Genomic DNA, 26,619 nt, shown 5'->3' with positions numbered 1-26,619 from the left:
TATTACAACTTATTTTTTAATTAAATGCAAAAATCCTAAAAGCTAAACTTTGAATAAGTAATTTGATTTGTCTTTTTATTGATAAGTGGGGGTGGAGGGAATTAGTAATCTGATTTTTTGGGGGGGAGGTTTGATTTTAAAATCAATCCCTACTGTACATAATTAAGAAGAACTGTACTGTATTGTACTATAATGTGGGTTGGACTTAACATTAGACAAACACAGCCAATTTCCTGTGCTAAACAACCTCTAAAAACTGATTCATGAAGACTTATTTGATTTAAACCAAGTAACAAATATTATGGTTTTAATCTTAATTGTTCTTAAAGTGCTATACAAATCAAACTGAGTGGTGTTAATTCACGGCATGACATGAAAAACACATAAAAAATGCTTAATCTATGATTGTTTGATAAAACACTTATTAGGACTGCCCCCTCATTTGAATAGCATTTCTTTCTGCATATCAGGACGAAAACTGCCAAAATCCAAAATAAATAAATGTGAAAATGAAAATATACCGGTAATTGGAAAATATATAATACAAAATAAATAGCAAAATATATGTGGAAATAACTACAACAATAAATACATTAATACAGTTAAATTTATTTATATATATTTTTTCAAATTATGTATAGTTTTTATATTTGTTTTTATTTTCACTTTTATTCTTTCCAGCAAAAACATTGAAATGATTCACTTGTAAAAGAAACATTCTCAAGAGGGGAACTTTCAAGGTAATCCTTACATATTTTGCCATTTTCCGCAGTAAAAAGTATTATCTATGATTAATTTGACAATTTCATTATTTTTCTTGGGAACAACCAATCGTGGCTCACCTGTTTTCTGGGTTTGGTCATGTGACTTTCACAAGCTGAGCCGTGATTGGTTGAGCACATGTGACAGCAAGTGGAAAAATGCGTTTTTAAAGCTGTGAATTGTCCATGAAAAATAATTAAGTTATTAAATTCATTACAGATAAAATATAAACAGCTAAAAACGAAAAAATTATTAAATTATTCTATTTAATATTCACAATCCTGTTGGCCCCACTAGTGGGTTTGCCTTGGGCCCCTAAATGTAATTTGTAATTTGTGTTTGGGTCCTAAGAAAACAAAAATGTTGAATTTGCGTACCACCCATAAACACATCGAAATAAATTCCCCCGGTTCTAACGCCATTGCTAGTTCTAGTTGAAGCTAGCTTGCGGTGACAAGCAAGTCATTCAACAAAAGACGCGACGTAAATTGACATCTTCTGCACCGTTAACGGTGACATGGAAATGGTAGCGAGGCCACGGTTTAAGTCCGATTGGACAGCTTGACGTTTAGGGACGAGTCGGACGGTTATGAACTAGCTGCTGCAGTACACTTCATCAGCACCGAAGCGCCCAAAACTTACGTGTCATGAATAAAGAAGCGGCGTTCAAGTAGACTTTATTCCTGGATTATCATCGCTTCGGACATCCAAAAAGCAAAAAGGCGAGAACCCAGTCCCCTTGGAAGGTGTCGCTCTCTTTGGTTCTTTCCCCTCAGTGAAGCCAGAGAAACTGAGTGAATGCCCCGAGCCGAAGCCCAATGAGCCGCAGAATGTGGAGTGGAGACACAAGTGGACCTTCTTCTTCTACGCTTCAGTCCCCACTCCAAGTTGTCAAGTGGCAACGCTCGCCCCCTAACAATCTGGAGTAAACACGGACCTCGTTTGATATATGGGGTTCCATTTGTGCCAAAAACATGTTGCGTCGATGCTGTCTATGTTATATGTTATGTGTCGATGATGCGTGTCTATGTTATATGTTATATGTCCATGATACGTGTCTGTTATACGTCCATGACACGTGGATGTCTAACAGACACGTATCATCGACACATAACATATTTTTGTCACAAATGGTACCCCATAAGTAGCCTCGTGGGCTTTACAGCTAGAAGAAAAATGCCGAGCAGTAGTGCCTCATTAAAATACCTGGAGTACTACCACTAGAGTACGAGTGTGCAGAAACGACGACAACTATGTTAGAGAGGCAAAATTGCACTAGTTGACATCTCCGTGCTACGAGTTCTATATGTACATGTAAATCACTCAATGCTAACTAAGTACTAGTATAATTTTGTAACGTCACTGGTAGCTTTGTAGCCTTTTTTAGGTCCATGAACTAGTATACTTTGTTCTCACAAAGACAATTCAGCGCACTTGATGAAAGACTTTGTCATACTAGTATTTCCACTACAGCCTTCCACCACTCTACATTTCTGCACACTAAGAGGACAACATAGGCATTCAACGTTGTGCACTAAATCTGTGTGCTAATACACTAGTTCTACTAGAAGTAATAATTTTAAAAAAGTAAAAAGGATTTGTTTATCATCCATCCATCCATTATCTGTACCGCTTCTCCTCACAAGGGTCGCGGGGCGTGCTGGAGCCTATCCCAGCTGTCTTTGGGCAGTAGGCGGGGGACACCCTGAACTGGTTGCCAGCCAATTGCAGGGCACACAGAGACAAACATCCGCACTCACAATCACACCTAGGGCCAATTTAGAGTATCCAATCAACTTACCATGCATGTTTTTGGAATGTGGGAGGAAACCGGAGTGCCCGGAGAAAACCCACGCAGGCACGGGGAGAACATGCAAACTCCACACAGGGAGGCCAGAGCCGGGATCGAATCCACGACCTCTGAACTGTGAGGCGGACGTGCTAACCAGTCGACCACCGTGCCGCCTTTGTTTATCATTTCATCTCTAATTTGAAAAATGTCATCAATTGGCTGTCCAGCCATGTCAAATCCTCTTATAGTTTCTGTATTTGGATTATGTAAATAAAACATATAATACAAATTACATTATACCACAACTAAATTAAACAAAAATAATCAACTTCAATATTTTTAAGATGTTTTTAATAAATATTTTTATTTTCTTTTAAAGAGAACAAAACGATTCTCCTACTTGAGAAAAGAATGAATACATTCATGGCAGCACCAGTAGAATTTACAATGAAAACATTGTGCTTGCTGCTCTGCAATAAATCAGATTTTATTTTTGCTTTTTTTGTTTGTTTGCTTTCTTTAAGCTTAATCGAAGAGCTGCCACTATGATCAAATCAGCTGTTGACATTTGACTTACTACGAGTCTTTCTCTGTGCATGTAAGCAAAACAAGCAGCTGTGTGAATGCACATCACTAGTTAAGCGGCATGTGGAACATTTAAGCATCTTGGCATGCTGGCATCCGGCCTTCAACCTCTGTGCATCTACTTTATGTCATTTCATCACGTGAAGGGGGGGGGGGGGATTTCAAAGGCCTCAGTGGCAATCTTCCTCCACGATCCGGTCTTGGATGCAAGTCGAGGGGGCTGCGCGGGTCTCCCCGAGTTGTCTCTAGTCAGAACTCCTTGGGTTCAGAGCAAGAAATGACCATTACTTCGCGGCTTTTGAAGTCCCACGCTGCGGTCAAGTGGAAGGCCATGTTGCAGAAGACGATGAGATACTCGAACAGGGCAAACAGCGTGTAACCTGTGTGGGGCGGTAATGGGTGGTTAATGGGTCATTCCAGAATTAGTGGACAGAAACATTCTGTGTAAATTAGAGTTATCCTGAGGCAAAATGTAGCTGGAGTAAAAGTGATTGCCTAATACTTTTTAAAAATGCTTCTTTTTTTCCCCTCGGGAAGTCCATCTTCAAATATAACAGATAAAATAAGTTTTAAATCATCTTTTTGGGGGATTTTGTTGACATGTCTCCCTGGTAATTGGTTCCATTTTATTTTATCACAGAGATTTTTAATAGTAGTATATTTACTCTGATGTTGTGTGTCTCAACATACAAGCTTTTAACAATTTGGAGGAAGAGAAAGAAATGTGAGCTACCTGACTCAGCAGAAGTAACAAACCATGGATAGACCTAGCTGAGTTTTTGCTTCTTTTTCTAGCTCTAGCGAGAGGCTCATCACGGGTCAAAATAAGACGATATTAAGACATTCACATTCAGATATTTTAATTATAATTATACATTCAAGTCCCTTCAAAATAATCTGGAAGTACCTAAAAAACTGCCCGAGTTAAAGCGATTTTAATGTTGCAAGGTTGGGAAACAATATTGACCCCAAACCTAGAGGAACTTTTGGAAGACCGCTGGAAAGTAAATTACAATAGCAGGTAAGGACATGCTCTGACATTTTAACCATTTAAAAGCTGAGGAACTTTGACCTCTCTAGAATTAGGCCAAAAACATGTTTCAGCCTCAACCAAAAAATACATTTGAAAATTCCACTAAACATACAATGAATCTCCTAAGGAATCATCAGCCCCAGTTTAGTTGTTTTATTGTTGTGCCTTTAGGCCCTGTGGCCTTTTTGAATGAGGATGATTTCAAAATTTGTTAAAAAAAATGTGTCCACTGAAAGACCCACAAGGCCGAAAGTATTGGCAATAATATGAAGAAAACAATTGTAGCTGTATACTGGAGGTAGTATGATTTCAGAAACAACTATTATTGCACAGTTCTGTACATGTAAAATCCAATATTCAGGATAAGGTGCCATCTTTGTTTCATAGAAACTGTCATGGCAAAATTCAAAGTTCATGACATTTCTTAGCCAATGCGATCAGTCAATCGTGGTAGTTTCTTGCTTTTTTTTAACTTCCACCAAATCCAGCTCCTTTATTTTCAGGCATTCCTGAAATCAGTATAATATTTTTTTTTGACACAAGGCACAAATATGCTATTATTAGCTTTGTGCATTTAATCCGAGGTCAAAGGGAAGGCCACGTTTACAAAATGTTGAGACACAACACTTTGTGATGTGTGAAGGCAGAAGCTTTGTTTCAAAGAAGTCTTTTTGCCTAGGAGGTCTGATGCAGAAGGCTCATTGCACAAAATGCAGTTATGATGTTGTCTTCATGGCCTTTGAGGATATTGCAGCTCACCCTTTTTCGGTTTTGGGACTACCCACATCCATCTAAGTCTCCAGTAAAAATCTGAGATTTTTCTTTTCTTCGATGCAGACAATACCAACGTTATGTTCCGATGTGCATGTTGAAATCAAAATCCAACAGCGTTTTAAGCAATCACGGATTTCCCAGTGACAACAAACTTGTGACTGTATTGCTCAGTGACAGAACTTGCTTTCCCGGACACCGGAGTGCATGAATAAATTCAAGTAAAAGGAGAAATTGACTCATTAGAGAATTTCCCAGAACTGAAAACATTTCTATTTGGAGATTCACCGATAATCCGGATACAATTGACGACATTTGCATCTGTTGTAAGGTAAGATGGGGATAAAGCCATTATCAGGCAGCCCTGACGAAATCAATGAAAATAAACCAATGAAATCTAGACATTGCTTTTGAACTGTGGGACAACAAAATTACTACTTTTAAATACAAGCTCAAACAGGCCTGGACAAAGATGATGATACCCCGAGAAAACATATGTCCTCTAATTAGCGTCACAGCTTTGACAACATGGTGTGTACAACACAATTAACATGGACCACGGGAAGCGAACAAGAGAGTTGTCTCAGAAGTTTGCAAAGAAAATTATAGACAAGCACATTAACTCTCACCTGTCACCTTTAAAGTGGAAGTCAACCCAAAAATGTTTGTTACAATAATAGGTTGTATGCATCCCCGCTAGTCCAAACATGGCATTTTGATTACAATTACATTTGTGGAATATTAGTTAAGAAGCAAAATCCGACTGTTTTTATCCATCTCAGGGGGAGACCATTTTATCATTTGTTGTCGACTGAAAATGACATCACAGTTGCTCAGGGCTCAGGTAACAACTAATCACAGCTCACCTGTTTTCTGAAGCTGAGCCATGATTGGTTGTGGATTTTGCTTCTTAATTCATATTCCACAAACACAATATTAATCACAATATCAAATTTAGACTAGCGGGGCTACGCAGGACATATCATTGAAAAGAAAATGTTTGGATTGACTTCCTCTTTAACTCTATAATAAAGAATGTCAGAAAAGAGAAAATAAGAGATTATTTAAATTTAGAAGTAGAACCGATGATGTTACATATGCACACACACTATTAAATTCTACTACTACTATTTTTATAGCTGGCATTGACAGTAAAAGGGGAAGTTAAATAAAAAAGAAATGTTCCTTACTATAATATGTTCTTTGTGGCCCCACTCGTCTAAATGTGGCTTTCTGATTAATATTGCATTCGTGGGATATGAATTAACAACAAAATCCACCCATTTTTATCCATCTCAGGGCGGCCATTTTGCAACTTACTATCAACTGAAAATGACATCATAATGATTAAGGGCTCATCTTATGAATGTTACATGACCAAACCCAGAAAACAGGTGAGCCCTGAATGGTCATTTCAATTTTGTGCCAGTGGGTCACATTATGGTGTATTTGAGCTTTTATTGATTGCTATGATTATTTATATAAATAATTGTATAAAATGACGTCAAAAGGGCAGGGAATTTTTCACCATCTGCTCAACTTTTGTCCATGTTGCGACACTATACCTTGCAACATGCAGACCTTTAAGCCAGAGTGGGTCTTAAGATACAATTTTTTCCCTTTATTTTTTTACATAGCTAAGTTTGTTCTCAAACTGTTAGCATGGCAGCTAATACAGCCAACATGTATTCTTGAGAAAAAAAACTCTTAACATTGGCGTTGGCTTACAAGATAGTTACTGTAGTAAGAGCAACACTAAAATTGGTATTCAAATAAATTTAACTTGAATTGTAAAAAAAATAATAACTCACCAATAAAAACATATTAAAAATACAATCTTACAGAATAAATCTTTTTGTTGGGTATCTGTAACAGGGCTGCGCAAAACACAGCAAAATATAAGATATATTTTATGGTGGTTTATTACCTGTTTTTTAATTAAACTTTTTTTCCCACTTTTTACACATCATTCAACTCTTACAAAGAGACAAATTATTGATGTTGCCATTTCCTGGAAAGAAAATACTTAAGATTGTTATATAGTATCCTTTTTAAAAATTGTTTGCCGTATTGTCACAACTGTGATCCAAGCATCAATGTACGTACCAAATAGTGATATTTCCTACACCCCTAACAAATACTGTACATATGATTTCGTCCAAAATAATGAAAGAACCCGTGTTGAGAGGATGTCATACTTACTCCCCGGCTCGCAGTACAAGTTGTGTTTGATGTAAAAGAATGCAGCAAATGCGCAGAAGCACAAATTGAGGACTAACAAACGCACTTTCCAGTGATGGGATTTGGCATCCTGGGAAAACAACAAAAACAAAATTATTAACAATCAATCATCATCACCATCAGTTCAAATGGTTACTACGCAGTGAAGGTAGAGATCTGTGTTTGTACAGCAGGTGGAGGTATGCACCAGAGAGAGAATCATGTGTTAGTCAGGCTGACCATCAATTATACAAACCGCTTAGCTAAGAAGTATGAAAAGTACCAGTAACTTTGAATACAGAGAAGTTCTTGTGAGTTAAGTTTTACATTTCTATTTTTTTTTATTTTTGGAAAGAGTGGGGTTGGGCTGTGAAACTGTTTTTCAGGCCCACAATTCATTTCACAAGGTGGCAGTAATTGCACCAAAAGTTGTTTGCAAACGCTTAAAGACAGAAGAAGAAAAAAAATTAACAAAAATAAACATTAATGTATTGTAATTTCTGATTTATTTTGGTTTGCAAGGATTAGGAAGCATTTTAATCCACCAGGATTGTGCCTTTCGAAACAATGTGACACAAGATTCTGTTTAAGGTAAACAAAACGTTACCATTTTAATCGTCTGTTCAGATGATGGATGGATTTTTCATCTGTTGGACCTTTTTTTTCCCAGATTGACGATAGCCAGACTGGCGGATCTTTGATGTCTACTGACGGAAGCACGGTTAAAATAACATGACAGACTGACCGACAGACGATTACAGTTTGGTCTGGCTTGAAATATAGACGGATTGACCGATGACCTGCTGACGGATGACGAATGACAGACCGGCAAACTTTAGTAAAATGCCATCCTCTGCAGTATAGCGCAACCGTCATACATGCAATTCGACACCTGCAGATTCGATATTTGTGGATTTTTTTCCCCAATTTTTTTCAATATTCATATTTTTGGGGGCTAGGGTAGGGTTTGTGTCCCCAATACATTTCACTGGCTGTCAATTGTACACAGTCAACTGAACAGTACTAATTTTCTCATTTAAAAAAAGTGACAAAAAATGTTTTTGGGGTCTGGAACAGATGAATGGCATTACCCTTTACTTTAATTGGGAAAACCTATTTGAAATCCAAATTACCCAAGTTTGGAGCGTGCTCTTCAAACAAATGAAATGCTCACATCAAGGTAGTGAGCGGTATAAAAACATGCACAGTGAGGAGTGACTTACCTCGGGATTCAACGAAAACTCCTTGATGGCCTTCCACAGATGACACGTTATGACCATGTAGACGAAAGAGCTGAGAATGAAGAGGATGAAGCCTTCCTTGTGGACAACTAAGATGGAAAGGGAAGATCCATTTACATTAAAGGAGACACCAGTTAGCATTTGCTTTTTCATGCACTGCATAATAATATATATATTACATACATACATATACATCCTGTGTAAACATACATACATACGCATATATACATACTCAACAAAAATCTAAATGCAACACTTTTTATGAGATGAACTCAAACGTCTAAAATAATGGAAAGACTCAAATCCCCCAGGAATTGAAGCCTTGTTTTTTGGAATAGTGTGGGTGTTGCAGCACATCCCCCAGAGGTGCAACAATTTGAAGGAAAAGTGTGGGTGTTGGAAGAGTCATATCCCTCACGGGTGTGTCACACTGCAGGAAAAGTATGGGCGTTGAAGCATTTTTCTGGGAATAGTGTGGGTGTTGAAAGACCCACATCCCTCACAGCTGTGATGCCCTGAAGGAAAAGTGTGAGTGTTAAACACTTTCAGCGGAAAATGTGGGGGTGTTGAAACACCCACATTCCTCATGTGTAAAACTGAAAAAAATTGGGGTATTAAGCCTTTCCACCAGGAACAGTGTGGGTGTTGAAAGCGGAATATTGCCCCATGGGAGCGACACTACTGGGAAAAATGTGGGGTGTTGAAGACAGAATAGCGTTCCAATGTAGTGTGGGTGTTGCTGCCATAAGTGCGACACACACACGGAACACACATGGGTTAAACTGTGGGCATAGTGCGGATGTTGCAACACCCACATCCCCACAGGTGTGAACCGAACCCCCAAAGGAAAACTGGGGGTGTTGCTCATGTTTAACAGAAAAAGTGTGGGTGTTCAAACACCCACATCTCCAATGGGTGCGATACCCCTTTAGGAAGAGTGTGGGTATCGGCTCTAGGGGTGCAATGCCCCTACGGTAAAGCATGGGTATGGAACCCAGTTCGGAAGTTGAAACAGCCCCATGCCCAACGGGTGGTACATCCCTTTATAAAAGTGCAGGTGGTGAAACACCCACATCCCCCTTGGGTACTCACAGTAGGCCTCGCTGGACGAAACGTAGGTGAGCAGGAGCAGTCCGAGGATCTCAGAGAATGAGAAGGCCAGGTTGAGGTAGGCCAGCGAGCTTTCAGGCAAGCGTGCGGCGAAGCGCACCTTGTAGAACTTGAAATAGGTTAAGGCCACCAGCAAGCGGGGTGCCGAGTGCAGTCCCACGCATAAGCGCCAGATGTGGCACTCGGGGCTCAGGCTGATGGAAGCGCTGATGGACGGCAGGTAGTTGGGAACCTACCAACGCAGCAAGTTCAGGGCTCAGTCACCGCATTGCAGTTTGACAAACAACAGATAACACGTGGACAAAATAGTTGGTCTGTTAATGAAGGGGGAAAACCCACAGCGATCACGGGAGTAATTTACAGTAAATCTGACAAGAGTAATAACTAGAGCTACGAGCAGCTATAAAGGGCCCTTGCACCCCTGGCCACGTTGGGCTACAGACACATAGGACAATAACTCTCGAAAACATCTATGTTTTTTCAGACCTGCTGTGTGTGCAAAGTTCTATGGCTTTTTTGCCAGGGGCGGAGCCATGGGTGGGCCTGGGTGTGCACAGGCGATTACCATTTGGTCCGTCCAGACGAAATGGCGCCTAAAAGGACGGCGGAAGCGTACCCCGGCTGTAGGCGGAAGGGGATAAACAGACTGCAATTTTTTTGTAAAATGCACAACCTTAATGTCAGATTTTCATTGGTTAATTTTCACTCAACATTTATTATAACTTTTCATTAACAGAGGGGTACCAACATTTTTGTCCGGGTGTATATGTAAAATATTTAATTTTACCATGTTAAAAAAGTTAAATGTACATGAAAAATCTCTCATTTTTTTACTTCTTATTGTATTATTTGTAATCAATTAGCAGATTTAAAAAATATATGCTACACGAATGTGTAAGATATTTTATTTTACTATATTCAATAATCCAAATAATAAATGCATTTTTTTTTCATTATTGACATAAATATGCCAATGAGATGAATGAATAATTTCAATTTCAGGAACAAACCAATAACGTGATAAGGTAAATGCCGGGTGTTTGTTGCACGAAAAAAGGAAATGTTTTCGTCCGACCTGGCAGTGCGTCTTGGTAGAGTCCTCGAAGTGAAAGATGGACGAGATGAGGACACAGGTGATGAGGCCCAAAAGCGGCAGGCAGACGATGCCCAGGGCGCACGTCGTGAAGGGGATGCGGATCACCAGAGGCTTCTCGTTGCCATATGAGCCCGAAATCATCGTAACTCCTGCTTGCTGCTCCTGCAACCCAAAGAAAGAAAGAAAACACTAACCATGCTGCATAGACAGACAGATACAGATTGATGGGATGGATTGATTGATAACTTCGTCTGGTGAGGGAAAGTAAATTTGCTATCTTCCTAAAGTTTTTTTCAACCTTTCCATAAGACCAATTTGTTAATTTGTGAAAAAATGTGATTCATTAAATTTAAATTTCATTTCACCCAACCACCCTCCCACCCGTCTCATACAAACATGCACCCACACACGTTCTGACTGAAACATTACGTTAAATGCAAAAACATCGGGTTTTTTTCATTCCCGGTGACAAATTTGCTTGATGATATACAGTAAAGCTGCTGTTAAACTCTTCCACTGGAAAAAGTGATGCTGTTGCTACAACCGCCACAGGTGTGATGCCACTGGATAAAGTTGCTAGTGTTCAATCCTTCTGCCGGAACACTTGAGTGTTGAAAAGGTGTGGGTGGTCCCACATCGCATCAGTCTGAGTCCTAGGAGAAAAGTGTAGCTCTCGAATCATGTGGGTGTTGTACCCACATCTCCTTTCGGACACTTGTTTGATTTTGATGTTAATCTGTCAAAAGTATTTCTTTCGGGTATCTTGTAGTTTTGAACTCATGGTTTTCATCCATAACAACTGTTAGTTCCGTTGCAAGACAATCTGGGCACTAAAGTCACAAAACACAGTCTAACTGTACTCATGGGTGGAGTTTTCCTTCTTTAGACATTTTCGTGTTGTGACCAATTATGAACTGTCTTGATATACCGGTATCCCGCGGTATCCCGTGTGGTTTGACAATCAAATACTGCCGATCTGGCGTCTTGGACGTGGCCTACGTGGCCCTACGATTTGTTTCTAAACGTTGACCAATAGTGTGACGGAGTAAAACACCTGACACGCTTTGACGAGTGCACTCTGGCTCTATTATCTGGTCGAATTATCAGGCGCGCACTAGGCATCGGAACTCGCAGGGATTGTGCGCCATGTTGCTCGGTATTCCTGTAGAGCCAAGGCGGCGACCTGTGCCATCAGGCCGTGCTCTTGGCGGCAGCACACAATGATCCGGTGGGTTCTAGTCGGTGTCAACTAACACACGGAACAAATTAATCTGGTAATCTGACATAGCGACCGTCCACAATGACAAAAAATGTTGGTTTCCCCAGGTCTAAAGTCTAGTTTACTTTGTCATCAAATTTCAGGTGCACCCGGGTTGTGTCATCGAAAACACCCTCGGCCCGTCGAGGAAATGCTGGCGTATCCCGATTATGGTCCGGGCACAAGGCTCGCTCACCTTTGGCCAAAATGGCAGACTGCGCAACGGTCGCACCAGCATAGGATTTGGTCGCATCATTTCTAGGGAGGTATAGCGTGACCATATTTGCTGATATGTTTATGATATAGTTTTCTTGATAGGCATACCGTTGTTTCGTATGACGTAAAGATTGATCGTGACTCGAGATGATATTTGTCAAATATTTTACTGTAAGAAGAACTTTGTCTGCAAAAGCAGTGGCTGACAGAACCGTTGGATTCTTTATTACAGAAGAACAAGACAGAGGCTTTTGCTTTTATTTGAACATTGTTTTGTTCAACGTAGAGGAGTCACCTCTTATAGTGGAACCTCCTAACCCTTTGCCCCTGGGAAACACAAAAGACTTTACACCCCGTCTAGCATAGTCTGGCCCCTCAACACTGATTCGGGTTAGGCCCTCCACAGTATCAGGGTGCAGCCTGGCCCTAACATCGGCCTTAATTCTGACAACAAGAATCTGTAACAAGCTTTCAATTGCCTGCAACAGACAAGCCACACTGTCGACAATAAACGCAAAGTATGGCTTTGCCCTTAAACTGCAACCCCGGGTACTGCAATGTGGTTGAAAGCAGTATTTTATTTCTTCTTCACCTGCTGCTCGGCTGATGTCTCCCTGTCCTTTTCATCATCAGTCTCGTCTGACTTGGCACCTTTCGCTGGCTCTCCTTCACCACCAGCCTCCACCTCTTTGGTCTCATTTTGCTTCAAAAAAAATAAGAGATAGACGTTTATTTCTTTTTCTAATTAGCGAAACACTCTGTCGTTCCGGTCTGTCACGCGTATATGCGGTGTGCATGTACACTATTGTGCGTGGAAGCAGCAGAGCCATCCAATCATAGAGGCGGGTGGTGTTTAACTCAAATATAAAGCATGTGTTTGTGAGGCAGAATACACTCCCTTAGCAATCATTTCCAAATGCTATGTTATCCACCTTATTCCAGTGACCGCTCAGATAGTAACAATTACGGGAGCAACTGCCTGTAAGACACAGAGAATCACTGTGAACCATTTGTTACAACGGCTTTTGTTGCCCAAAGTGGTTTGTTGGAACATTTTTTGTTTCCTTTTCTAAACGACTATAAGCCTCCGCAGCATTTAAAGATGCGTTGCACATCTTGGGAACTTGTTAGCGGTTGTACTAACAACCAGAAGAAGGGCTGTATTTTGAACATGCACCCCGGACGAGGAGACAATGTTGTTTTGGTTATTAATCAGTGATGTTCCCAGCGCCTACCCAGGGATGAGGAACAGAGAATGATTGGGCTGAAAATCTTCATTAGAAAAAACACCTAACTGTTGTATCTGTGCTCCTTTCATTTTGTGGACAAAAAGCCCATGAAGCAACATGCGCATCAAATACAAGCACAAAGCTTTTATTTCGGTAAATTACAGAGAAGAGTCGCCGGGTGACACTTATTGAGAATGATTGAATGATTTTTATGTATATGGGAGTAGTCAGTGTTTCATTTGATAAATTCATCTTAATCTGCAATAAAATTGTTGCTGTTATTATGTAGCAGGATGTAGTTTGTTTTTGGGAGCACAAACCATATGTGATTATAATGCACACTTAAAATCCATTAATTTCCCCAAACATCGACAGTGTATCTTATAATCAGGTGCGCCTTATGCATGGATGTCAAATTGAGAGGATAAAGTTTGATTCATTTGCTGTTCTGGTTTGTTTCCCTTAATGTGCAGTTATACGCCTTATAACCCAGTGCGCCTTATAAATGTCGTCTCACCGTCCTAAGTGACATAGTTCAGAAAGTAGCTAGAAATTTGACTGTATGTTGTTGCTGACCACTCTTTTTTTATGTCATCCTCTCTGCTACATTAGTAGGAAGCGTGCTCGAAATGTTTTCTTTTTGAAGCTGCCACAACCGACATTCCCACATTGTTTAAGTCCGTACCGGTCATAGAAAGTGAATTGTGCAAACAAGTAACATGGAAACAAAATGCCGGTTTTGCTTCAAACCAGAAGTCGCGGTCATATTTCATGCAAGGCTCATGGGGCGTAGAAATAAGGTGGATAACCTATCAGCGGCTCATGCTTGAACAGTTTCCAACTGTACGGCCTGGCGCAGAGCGCCCAGAGGGCACTCTTATTTTGTAGCACTCTGAATAACCGAACAGCACATTTGAGAAACGCTCAAGTATCCGATCAGTCTGAGTGGAACGGAGCACGCCCAGAGCATATTTCCGAACACATTCTTAGATAAGGAGACGGCGATCTCTCATTGCAGCAGGAGAGCGTGCAGGAGGAGGAGACTGGCTAAAGCTGTGGAAAACATCTTAAATAGTGAGACAGAAAAGTTAGACATGCACTTGCATTAGCGTGGCCGGATAAAATTTTTCTATGCACACGGAAAAATTGGCCGCATGTGCGAGCATATTGGTCGCAGTCTCGAACCCTAGCTTTGGGCGGTCACACCTGGTGGAATGACAATTTGGTGGAAGGTCATTTGAAAGTTACGCCTGCTCGGACAAGTTGAAATAGAGGTGTATTTGGTCTAATATGATTTTGGTGAATTTGTTCGTGGCAAAAGAAGAAAGATTCTGAGCCTTATATGCCAGACGCATTTCATTCATCAATATGACAACAGCCAGCATTAAACTCTCTTAATTATTGTAAAAATCCATTCATTTGAAGAAGTGACTCTCAGCTTCTCCCTGTCATCACAGAGAGTCATGGTTGATGCGTTTTTTACACCGGAAGCCCTTCCTGACACAAGCCAACCATTTTTATCCGGGAGTGGGACAAGCAGTGGCTGGGAATTGGCGTTTAAGGGTCTTGCCTCGGATTCCAACCGGATGTTACATTCGGCTTGACCTCCGATTTGAACACCATTAGCATCATTATAGTTTTTCATCCTACTGGCTGGCATGCAGCTATTGGGGTGGGCACACAAACAATCGGCGTAAGAGGGGCAGATACATGAGGTCAGCGGAAACATTTAAGTCACCAGCTGTTAATGAATATATCCGCATTTGTTTTCTGTGGCCACACCGGCCAAGCGCAACAACAATGCTATGGTCACACACGGCTCGCGGCATCTTTTTCGCCATATACCGTATGTCTCCATGCGAGATGTGAGAGCGCCACATTTCAAGGGAACGAGAGGAGCCGCTTTGATTGGCGACAAATGGAATCAGCTGTGTTCACGCCCACATTGGCGCAAACAGCCCTTTTTTCAACGCGCCAGCTTGCAAACGTTTGCGAAATTACCATCACCTGGTCTAACATGCCTTGGAACAGATTTACGCTGCGCCGGCCACGTGATAGAGCCCATGGATAAGAGACTTTAAAGTGGATGACCTTGACCGGCCTGCGTAAAGCCCTGACCTTCTCGTTCAACAAGGTGGTGAAAATGTGCAATAAGCGCTCTCGTAAAACTTGTGGAAAGCCTTCCTGGACATCTGAAGGTGTTAGCTGCAAAGGGTGAAGCAACGTCATGGCAAAGCCTACGAATTGAGAATGGAATGTCACTGAGTTAAGATGCACGTCAAAACAGATGAACGAATATTTTCGGAAATGCAGCGTAGCTTACCAAAAAGGTCACACTTGAGTTCAGCCTACAGGTGTATCCTATTTAAATATCGCTGGCGTCGGGCGGAATCCTCGCACTGCCAAAACCATCGCTTGCCAGGAGACCAAAAAAATGGCATGTTTGTTTGACCATTAACATTGCATCGTCACAAAGACGTAAGCCATTTTCGTTGTTTTAGATTGCTCAGTAATTTGTAAAAATAGCGTGCACGCATGGGGACTGCCCAATAGTATAGATGTGTGAAAAAAAATGAACGTTACCAAATTTTGACATTGGAGGTTTCAACCCGACGCCAGCGATATGTTCAATATGCCTGATCACATAAACACAACACCTTCACAAAAGCAAAACTTCAGCCAAGGACTATGGAAAATCCCACTTTGATGTCTAGGAAGACTGTGATGTGTAAGGTATGATGTGGTTGGTGAAGAAAAAAGCCAATATGCATCATAATGCTGTTAACAAATTTGTTCTTGTCCTGCCTTTTACCAAGATAACAGGTCCGTCGCTTGTCAGATTGAAGCGCTAAACAAAAGGTCAGTGCAGCATGGGCGCATGTTCAACAAGCTGTGTGGGCAGCGTAGGCAGAAAACACACACCTGTGGGCCATTTGGAAATGTCTAGTTTTTTTAACGGGATTAAGCGCTATCATGTTTTTTTTTTTTTTCTGACATTTGTTGTGATGTTCATTAAAAAAAAGATGATCCTTTTTTTCATTTGTCTACTTACAGGACTTCATACGTAATAAAACATTGAAGTAGTTTCTTGTTTGTAGGACAGACGCTTTAAAAACTGGCAGTTTTGGCTTTTTTTTCTCTCTCTCTAAAACGTCACAGCCATAATATACAACGCACGGTAAAGTCCTTATTGTGCAAGCTTTTTCTTAGTTATTCTTTAAAAAAATGAAACCATCTCAAAAACATGAAAAAAGACTTGTTCACTCAGCATCAAAAATACACTTAAAGCCATCTCATTAAAATTTGCTGTTGACCAGTGTAATCGAGACGATATGAAAAAAAAATATATAAAAAAATATATCACCCGCCCCAGGTGCAAGTATTATTTTTCTCTATTTAGGGTCGCCATTTTCATATTCTACACTGTGTCTGTGACTTTGTTTTGTCACGTGTTGTGTAAAGCGCTTTGTTACAGCTGCGGCTGTTGTGAAAGCGCTATATAAAGTTGCTGTTGTGAAAGCGGGGATGATGGTTGCTTGCCTCATGTTGAATGAAAGGTCATTCCAAACGGAGGGACATGGCTCAACCCCCCCCTCTGAGGTGAGGCAGTGGGCCGGTAGGGGTGGAGGAGCTCAGACAGGTAAGGTGGGGCAACACCATTTCAAGATAAATAAAAGAATCCTAAAATGAAATCAAAAATGTACAAGGAGCCAGTAAAGGGAAGCCAGAATTGGAGTTATGTATTATATGACTACTTGTTAGGAAGCAAGTAGCAGCATTTTGAACCAACTGGGAGATGCTTGAGGGAGATGCTGGCTGACTCCAAAATAAAGTGCATTACAGCAATCCAGCCAAATGTAATGAAGAAGCTTGAGAGATAAGCGCCAAAAGATCATTTCATCAAGTACTGATGAGGTCAAGACGGCTGCGCTTCGATGGGTGGGTTACGTGCAACCTGGTGTCAAACCTTTTCATTTTCACTTCTCTTCACCTTATGTCACTGAAGCCGGTGCATCTTTAGTGAGTCAAGAATTGTGCAGAAACGATGCAGATATTCGACTGTGTGAAAGTTAACGATTGTGACCAGCGTGGCCGTCAAAGACTGCATGCTCCGAACAAAGAAAGCAAGAAAGAAAGCAATTCCACTCGCTCACCTTTACAGGGTGGCTCTCTTTCTTGTTCACAATCTTCACGAACTTTATCATTCCGGATCTCTCAAGTTGATCGATGGAAAGATTCAACAGGAAACTCCACTTTACATTTAAATGTTTTTAGCCTGACATTTGTCCGTTTACTGCGTGCTCCTGAGCTCCAGATCAAGCCGCAATGGCACATGCCGGTAGCTGGGGGTTGGCATGACATTGGGGGCAAGGTATCTGGGAGTGGAACACAGATCCTGCACGATAGCCAACAGCGGGCCGGGGAGCGGCTTAACTGGACCGTACTGTGTGAGGAGCACCGGGTTGCTGGTATTGAGAGAATGTAAACAACAACATGCCATCCTGTATGCCACGCCCACCCTGAATGCCTATGCTGACAGCGTGCCGCCTATCCTTCTAGTGGCAACCAGGCGGTCTCCTGCTCTAATCAGATCATCCATCCTGTACAACACATCTCGATTGCATCGAGGACTGGCATTCCCAGTCAGTGACACACCAACCGGGGGTACAGGAGTTCAGTTGAGAACCACAGAAGGTGAGCTGCTTAAAATTTTGACAAATTTGACTACCATCAGTTACTCGATGGTCCTACCTGAATAGCAAAAAAAGCATTAAAACAACGATTGATTTTTTTTTCCCTAATAAACCGGACTGGCTGGTAAAATCTTATTTTAACGTGTGGTTAGTCACACAATAATATGATGTTAAGTGGAAGAAACCTGAATCAGTTGCTTTACTTTGAAAGTTGATGTTCAGAGTGAAAACAACAGAACAGGTGGGCACTGTAGTCAATGACTTCTTCATTCCTTATGTTAAAGAGGAATTCAAGCCAAAACAATTCTTTACAATAAGATCTATGTACCCCCACTAAAAACGGGTGGATTTTGCTGCTTAACTCACAAATGCAATATTAATCAAAATGCCGTGTTTAGACTAGTGGAGGCGCATAGAACATACTGTAAAGATTTTTCGGGGGTTGACTTCCACTTTAAAGATCTGGCATCACAGTTTGCAACAGTTTGCAACAGGCAGAACCCAAAGCCAAAAACAAGCACTCTCATGTTGAAGCAATCAACCTAAATGGCAAAAACCTCTGACCAACTAGAAACACCTGCCGATGTCGACATGTTCCAATACTTGTGCTCACTTGAAAAATTGTTGTTTGACACACGTAGATGCAAACACCATGAAATAAAAGCTACATTTCTGAACTTTTGTCTGAAATTTTCTTTTGATTAGAAACCCAAACGTCTTCCGCATATAACAAACAAAAAGAAATTGACCTCAAGTACTTTTGGAGGGCACTGCATTATCTATCGGTTTGGGTTGTTGAGCGTTGCACTAGACGCGACACTTTCTGCTTATTACCGCTCTGTCAACAAGCCCTCAGGATGATGTAGCACATGTTCCCCAGCCACGTATCATAAACCAGCTGTTATCGATTAACGGCATTATCTCCGCCAAGCATTTAGATACAGCTTTGTGGGTGTACCTAATGAAGTGACCTAGTAAAGCTGGCGTCCATTGCGTGGACAGCGCCGAGTGTGATAAAAACATGAAGACACAGACACACGACATAAGAACACGATGTCACCCACCGATGAGCCTGTCGGCGAAGACGAGGAGGGGCGGGTCTGCTGCAGCGCCAAATGAACGACGTGCACGCGCGGGATGAATGCACGCGCGCACACAAACACCTCGGATCACCCGTTACATGATCGATTAATCATGTCTGGATTCTTTTTTTTTGAGGGGGGGGCGGGTGTTAAGAGGCGATGGAGCTCTCCGTTGTGCTGAAGCTAAACGGGCGTGATGATGATGACGTCGTCGGTCTGATGTCCCGCCTTCCTGGCTCTCCCCGTCCACACGCAAACGCACACAAGGAAAAAGGACGCAATACCATACACAAAGCGTGCTTATATTGATTTTTTAGCTTTTTTTAAGTTTGTTTTGCTTTTTTTTTTTCGTTGACACCATTTGATTAATGTGTCTGGAACCGCGTAAATTATCGTGGATTTGGTGTAGACCGCTTTTAACAGCATGAAACGTTTGGAAATGCAAAGTTTATTATTCTTGTTTGTTTGTGTGTCAGTGTTGACAGGTAAGGTTCTTTCGGTGTGTGTAGTGGGGGGATGTATTTATTTTGCGGAAAGCAGCAATTGATAGGGGGCAATCGTCAATATTTTCTTGATGGAAAACCTTTTATTGAAATCGTTTATTCTGTTTATATTTTGATTTACACGTACGCATGGACACCGTTTAATCATTTTTAGGTTTTAATTTATAAAAACTATTTTTATGCAATAGCAATAGGAACGCTATTTTTAATTTTAAAAAAGTGTTCATGTATGGTACTTAGCTGTAGTGCATAATCTCCCAGTACCCCCCCCCCCCCCCCCCCCCACACACACACACACACAAAAAGCATGTAAACTTGCATAATGAAGTGTCTGTTTCGTGTAGATTAAATTCCATGCAAACGGTCTAGCGCATCCAGCTGTTTTGGATTCCAGAGCCATTCTAATCCAGCTGTGTCATTGTGAATCATTTTTTATAAGATTTTACTGCAACCAAAACATCTGGCACATGCATCCAAATTTTTAAGACAACCCCCCTCCAATTAACATACAGCCCTATTAAACAACTAATTCAACAACCTAAAATATCACAAAACATGCCCATGCTCCTCCCTCGTGTGTGCGTGCGCGCGTGTACGCGCCTCCAATGAACACACTGTCCTATTAAACAACTAATTCAACAACCTAAAATATCACAGAACATGTCCATGCCTCGTGTGTGTGACTGCGCGCGTGCGCGTGACAAACATTTTACACTTACATGCGCAGTGGAGGAAGGATGTACAGACGTTTGTAATAGTGGATTTGTTTCAGGATCTTGTTGCATAGCCGTCACGATTCATCCGGACGAGAATTAGTGGTACAAATAGTGTCATAGGGAAAAAAGGAAAGTAGAAATAATCTGTTCAAAAATAAACCGCAGAGGTGCGGAACTTGAATCAGACATAAGTTGCCATAGGAGTTCGGACTTCCTTGGTTAAAAACTTACAAGTAAAACAGTCCAAAGTCCAGATGTCAGGGAAAGGCAGGGCAAGATACTGAGTGCTATGTTGACGTATGAAATGATAACCCAAGTATTGGCTTGACTCCACTTGCTTGACATTAATGGGGACTCTATGTGATTTGCTTGACTTTTTGCAACATTAAAGAACACAGCTTGAAACGTGAAAGTTAACACTTGTTAATTACACCCATGCAGCGGCTTTATCGTCGCAATCATTAAAACCTGTAAATGTTTTTTTTAACAAACATCATACCAGTGTGAAAATAAATATTAATACTTTATAATAAAATACCTTATAATAAATGCACAAAACTGACAACTGGCAATTGTCAATGGATGAAATGTAGGTCTTATCAACTTCTGAACTCATTTATTCTGTAGTTTTTCAATAGCCCTTTTTGCTGTCATGCAGCTGCACTTTTATGTTAACCAATGTTTACTGAAATTCTTCTTAGATTTCTATGCCTGGTGGTGCAATGGCACCTTGAGTTGTTTATTGGAGCCAAATAGTGTTTTGTGGATTGTATTGGGAAAGTGTTGATATGCAAGTCATTGGAGTGTAATGGCACCTTAAGTTATTTTATTGTAATTTTACTTTGTGTATTTATTTGTATCGGGATTGTGATTGAAAAATGTTATTTACGTGTTATGTTATGGTGGTTATGTATGTCATTTAATTTTCCTATTTCTATAGGGTCTTAGGAAAGGGTGGGGATGGATGGCAATAAAACAAGGCAGCTATGGTAATTCTAATCATTGTCTATTCCTGGCTTACTTATTCCTTACTTTTTGGGCTTTTTTCTGCCCTCCATTTGCGTGTACAATTCGGGCCCCTTAGACCCCATGTGGAATACAGCACAGCCATGCTACTGGGCCTGATGCAGCTTATAACTTTCTGTTTTTGCGTGGGACAAAATCGGACATTATGCAACACCAGAAGTGGCATTGTGCGACACTATATGACAAAATGATACATAGCCGGACTTGATGGGACACAAGAGGGGAGACTATGGGACAAAATTGGGCACAATAGGTGACAATATGTGACCTAATGAACAAAATGGGACATAACGGGGCACAATGGGAGATAAAACGGGGACTTCATGGGACTCTATGGAGCTAAATGGGACACGGTGGGACCAAAAGAGTGTTTCCACTGAAATTGTGGTGAATTCCTCAAATGAGCATCCATTCCATCTTCTGACATTGTCTCCCGCATCCACAGTCACCCAATGCGCCCACAGCAGATTTGCTCAGAAGCTCCTCAGTGATCTGTTTGACAACTACACGAGCGCTCTGCGGCCGGTGGAGGACACAGAGGCCATTCTGAATGTCACCCTGCAGGTCACGCTCTCGCAAATCATTGACATGGTAAAACACTTTTCATGAGGATTTACGGTAATCTGAATTTAGCTTGTGCGATTTGTGAAGGAATATTTGTAGGAGTCATATTTTAACCTGTTGACGTTTTTATGGAATTTACGGAATTTTTAGTTTTAAATGTGCAACTGTTATGGGTTTATGGCAATTTCATATTAACCTGCACACTTTTTTAAATGTTAATTGGTAGACTTACTTTAACCTACCAAACCTTTGGAGCATTGATTGTATAATGTTATTATAGAGTAGAATGGTATTCTATTAGTTTTACCCAGCACAACATCTGGTCTTTTTACAATCGTCTTATTTTTAAATTCTGCAAATTTCAGGAGAGTTATAATTCCCTCATTTTAGCCAGTGCAATTTTGGGTGACTTTTCAGGCATTCTTACTTTACCGTGCGCTTCTTATTGGGAATTTACGGCAGTCTCATTTCACAATGTGCAACTTTGAGTGGATTTGTGCTATATTCTCGTGCAGTTCATTGCAAAGGTTAATAATGGATGTTTTCCAGGATGAGCGAAACCAAATACTGACGGCCTACTTGTGGATACGACAAGTGTGGCTCGATGCACATCTCAAATGGAGTAAGGAGGACTATGATGGTCTCGATACCATCCGTATACCTAGCAGTTATGTATGGAGACCTGATATAGTCCTATATAACAAGTAGGTTGGACTGGTGTCGAGTTACCACTGTACGACCATTCGCTTTTGATCGAAAAAGACACAAGCTGGACATTCCTTGAAGACATTATTCATGGGAGTGTGCAGACCTCTTGTCTGTTTTTTGTGAACCAGTAGAGGGGCAAAGTTGACAAAGAGACACTTGTCCTTGAGACTCAACCCCCCTCACCTTTGCCTGACTGGAAAGTCATAAAACACAGACACAAACAACTGAGGAACGAGCACATCAACCTGTGGACTCGTCCCACAGTGGGAGTACTTGTGTCTTTTCAGGATTTTACCGTGGTGTTCGTTAAACTTGCGGTGCACTCAAGGTAGACTTATATTACAATTTGTGTGCCGATTACGGTAGTCTTATGTGAATCTGCACAATTTTTGCTGGATGTTCGGTAGTCTAATTTAAACTGTACTAAGTTCTTTTTTTAACCAGTGCAAGTTTTGGAGGAGCTAGGGTCATCTTTTGACCCGTACAACGTTTGAGGCGTTTTTGGTCATCTAATGTTAAACCTGCGCAACATTTAGAGGATTTTGGATTGGATCTTGAGCTCTAATTTCCAATTTAGGATCCAAGTTCTAGCATTACTCTTAAATTCAATGACTCCGATCCACTTATCCGCGCAGCGTGTGTTTCTGGTTTTCAGTGCCGACGACCACTTCACAGGCCCCATGGACACCAACGTGGTGATTCGCCACGACGGTCAGATCATGTGGGACTCGCCGGCGATCACCAAAAGCTCCTGCAAGGTGGACGTGTCCTTCTTTCCCTTTGATGCACAGCAGTGCAGGTTCACATACGGCTCATGGACCTACAACGGCAACCAGCTGGACATCCTGAACGCCATGGAGAGTGCCGACCTGGCCGATCTGGTGGACAACGTAGAATGGGAAGTCCTGGGTATGCCGGCCAAAAGGAACATCGTTTTGTACGGCTGCTGCGCCGAACCTTACCCTGACGTCACCTACACACTAAAACTCAAGAGGAGAGCGTCCTTCTACGTCTTCAACCTGCTGATACCGTGCGTGATGATCTCGTTCCTAGCTCCGCTGGGCTTCTACCTGCCTGCAGATTCTGGAGAAAAAGTGTCTTTAGGTGTCACTGTGATGCTGGCGCTGACTGTCTTTCAACTGCTGGTCGCGGAGATTATGCCACCATCGGAGAACGTACCACTCATCGGTAGGGATTAAGACTCAATCTGTCATGTGTATTAACAAGGTTAGATTGTGTAATCGCTATGACCTGATACATCCTTCCATTAGTCCAATCTGAAACCAGATAAGTGCGGGTGAGTCACATGGCCCACAACCATTCAAATTTACCCTGACACTGACTGATCCCAATCCCGGGTAAAGAAGAAAAGTGCGTATGCAAAACCAGACGGTTTAAAAAAAAACCTTTACAAATCAAGCAATTTGAAAATCTGAATCACTGTGGCGATCCTTAAAGAGAGGAACCAAGACAATTTAGTTGTCCGAACCTACATGCATTTTTTTTGACTGTTTGGAAGAAGTACTCATGTATAGTCCTCAGAATCAAAGTGTAGTCCCTAGAAAGGCCTGACTAAGGGTCCCACTCGAGTTTGGGTTAGGGCAGAGGTAAATGAGAACATTGACCTGCCAGTTTAGGAGACCCACCAGTGGATAGTCTGGCAAAAATTTTACTTTTTGGACCTGGAATTTCCACCTCTGGATTAGGGTTTACCTCTGTAAAATTAGGGACCAGAACTAACTAATGTGAAATTGTATGTATTGTCTCTCACCCACAGGAAAGTACTACATTGCCACCATGACCATGATCACGGCCTCCACCGCCTTGACCATCTTCATCATGAACATTCACCACTGCGGCCCGGACGCCAAGCCCGTCCCCAAGTGGGCCAAGAAGGTCATCCTGCAGTACATGGCCAGAATGTGCTTTGTTTACGAGGTCGGGGACAACTGCATGTCTCCCCTGTCGGAGAAGCGGGAACCTCCACTGGTGAAAAACCACAACATGAACGGCTTAGCGGGGGCCTACAGGGATGAACGGACCTTGGGAATGGAGCCAGTTTTCCCCGCGACCGCAGAGGAAAGACAAGACTCGGACGGGTCGATGGGGGTGAATCCCACCAATTGCTACAACTCCTGGAAGAACGGCGCCTTCGTCAGCATGGACTATGATGAGTCGGACGGCGCGAGGAGATGCCGGAAAGGGGGCGTGAGCGAGAGGGAGGGGTCTCGCCAGGCCCCCTGTGATGAGAGGCGTCTGCTGTTGCCGAATGTGGAGTACATCGCCAACTGCTACAGGGAGCAGAGGGCCACTCAAAAGAGGACTGGCGAGTGGAAGAAGGTGGCCAAGGTACTGGACCGCTTCTTCATGTGGTTGTTCTTCATCATGGTCTTCTTCATGAGTCTTCTCATCATGGGCAAAGCCATCTGACACTTTGCCTATTTGTTTAGGGGAGTCAGGCTCAACAACAACGCATAGCAGGAGCACCAAATGTTGTCAGTGTGTATATAATGAACTGAACATACAGCAGTACCTATTTTTACAACATACTGTAAATTTTAATAATTCTTCCCTGAAATTGCCATCTACTCTCAAATTTCTTTCAGGCACACTTACATCGCAATTTGTACACCATTCCAAAAGTATAAAATCCTATTCTGGTCTCCTTGTTCTGTGTGATACAAATAAACAAAACTGCTTTCCATCATTTACCTTGAAATCTCAGGGTCTCTGTTGGGGCCAAAGAATATAGTCACGAGCAATCAAATCAATTAAGGTAATAATGTCCACATTGGGTCTCACATGTGACATAATTAATCCTTTCCAAAGGTCCTAACTGCCCCATTGTGACCATTAATCATGTGTAATAGTTCCCAAGGACTCTATGACCACTTGAATGATTTAATTAGCACTAATCATGGCCCGAGATGTAAACAAAACGGCTCAACAAGGCACTTTTGATGACTCTTTGACTACTCAATGTATCATTTTGCATTGTTGGCTACATTCATCGTAAATGTTGTTACATATTCATTTTACAGTCTAAATTTATTCATAAATACTTTAATTTGTTTACCATGTTCAGTACATGTACATGAAAGGTCATTTTTGCTTCTTCCGGTGAAAGCGAAAGAAGAAAAAAAGTGTTAACCGAGAAGAACAGTTCAATTCCAACATGTAACATTTTTTGTTTAAAGTTAAAAAAAAAAAACAAGTGGTGCCTTTGGGGGTGTCATTAATCACACTTTGCTAACAAATAGCGTCGTCATTAGCGACCAGAAGATTAAACAAAGCCCTCAGGGAGTAATTACCATGCCCGGCAGTTAATAACAATAACAATATTTACATCGCTCCCAAAGGAACTCATTAATAATGTGTTTTGACGTTGATGAAGTCCTCCAGCTGATGTAATTCTAATCATCGCTAATACTTCGTTTAAAAGTCTTTGCAGTTACAGATGTTCACAGAGGTTTACTGTACTATATCAACCCACATTCAACTATAATTCACATCTTTTAAACTAGAACTAGATAAATTACCAACAAAACACTACTCTATCCTTGCCTGAAATTGTAATCATGTTTAATGTTTAAAACCGATTAGAAGTGCACTGCTGTTGAATAAGGCAACCAAAGTGTTAGAAAGTAGTCAAAACATGAATAAATATGACTGAATGAATACGACCACTGCAAACTGCAGCGACAACAATAAACAGTGTTGAATAAATGTCAATCACAATTCAGCTTTGGGATCAGTCTTGTCTTTTAACACTGTTGTAAAACGCAGGAAACTGCTATCATTTTATTCCTGATATCCAGTTTTTTTAAGTTAATGTGCTTAAAAATTTTCAGGTTTATGTATGCTTACCTCCTTACTTTGAAAAAATAGGCTCATTACTTTTTTCCAAAAACTAGGCTCATTACTTTTTTCCAATCTCAGAGAGAGATTGCTCTTGGTTTTTAAAAGTCTTGGCATAAACCATAACACGAGTCACTCATTTGATTGACAGGTTG

At 41.3% G+C, this 26,619-nt stretch overlaps 3 protein-coding genes across 15 annotated transcripts in view; 1 reads left to right on the top strand and 2 right to left on the bottom strand.

The window, feature by feature from the left end:
- stim1a (stromal interaction molecule 1a) overlaps positions 1–2,043 on the bottom strand; it is a 39,294-nt gene extending 37,251 nt beyond the window's left edge. Inside the window, exon 1 of one of the 4 annotated variants that reach the window (XM_086035828.1) lies at positions 1,405–2,043. The gene's annotated coding sequence lies outside the window, so the exon portion shown is untranslated. The remainder of the gene's footprint in view (positions 1–1,404) is intronic. The other 3 variants (XM_086035827.1, XM_086035829.1, XM_086035830.1) reach the window with 3 other exon arrangements.
- Positions 2,044–2,888: 845 nt separating this feature from the next.
- On the bottom strand, positions 2,889–19,318 carry LOC147144875 (acyltransferase PGAP2-like). Of its 5 annotated transcripts, XM_086035167.1 has the most exons (8): positions 15,637–15,985; positions 15,432–15,550; positions 12,677–12,787; positions 10,590–10,772; positions 9,497–9,746; positions 8,387–8,493; positions 7,146–7,254; positions 2,889–3,519 (listed from the first exon to the last, which is right to left on the bottom strand). In XM_086035167.1, exons 2-8 carry the CDS (start codon positions 15,540–15,542, stop codon positions 3,389–3,391), a joined length of 1,002 nt encoding a protein of 333 aa, XP_085891293.1. In that variant the 5' UTR covers positions 15,543–15,550; positions 15,637–15,985; the 3' UTR covers positions 2,889–3,388. The 5 variants fall into 5 exon arrangements, with proteins under 5 accessions (XP_085891293.1, XP_085891296.1, XP_085891294.1 ...); XM_086035170.1 differs by lacking the exons at positions 15,432–15,550; positions 15,637–15,985 and adding an exon at positions 19,072–19,305; XM_086035168.1 differs by lacking the exons at positions 15,432–15,550; positions 15,637–15,985 and adding an exon at positions 17,468–17,772.
- On the top strand, positions 16,291–26,310 carry LOC147144874 (neuronal acetylcholine receptor subunit alpha-10-like). 6 transcript variants are annotated; one of them, XM_086035163.1, is made up of 6 exons: positions 16,291–18,008; positions 21,780–21,925; positions 22,448–22,602; positions 23,262–23,515; positions 23,660–23,794; positions 24,384–26,310. In XM_086035163.1, exons 1-6 carry the CDS (start codon positions 17,669–17,671, stop codon positions 25,034–25,036), a joined length of 1,683 nt encoding a protein of 560 aa, XP_085891289.1. In that variant the 5' UTR covers positions 16,291–17,668; the 3' UTR covers positions 25,037–26,310. The 6 variants fall into 6 exon arrangements, with proteins under 6 accessions (XP_085891289.1, XP_085891286.1, XP_085891288.1 ...); XM_086035166.1 differs by lacking the exon at positions 16,291–18,008 and adding exons at positions 18,015–19,574; positions 21,249–21,297 and having other exon boundaries at positions 23,262–23,794; XM_086035160.1 differs by having other exon boundaries at positions 16,295–18,008; positions 23,262–23,794.
- Positions 26,311–26,619: the final 309 nt, after the last annotated feature.

The sequence above is a fragment of the Filicampus tigris genome, chromosome 7 (genome assembly GCF_054856515.1).
Source record: "Filicampus tigris isolate MCC_2025a chromosome 7, RoL_Ftig_1.0, whole genome shotgun sequence".
In the NCBI taxonomy this organism is placed as follows: domain Eukaryota; kingdom Metazoa; phylum Chordata; class Actinopteri; order Syngnathiformes; family Syngnathidae; genus Filicampus; species Filicampus tigris.
This window is presented reverse-complemented; position numbering and strand designations above follow the sequence as displayed.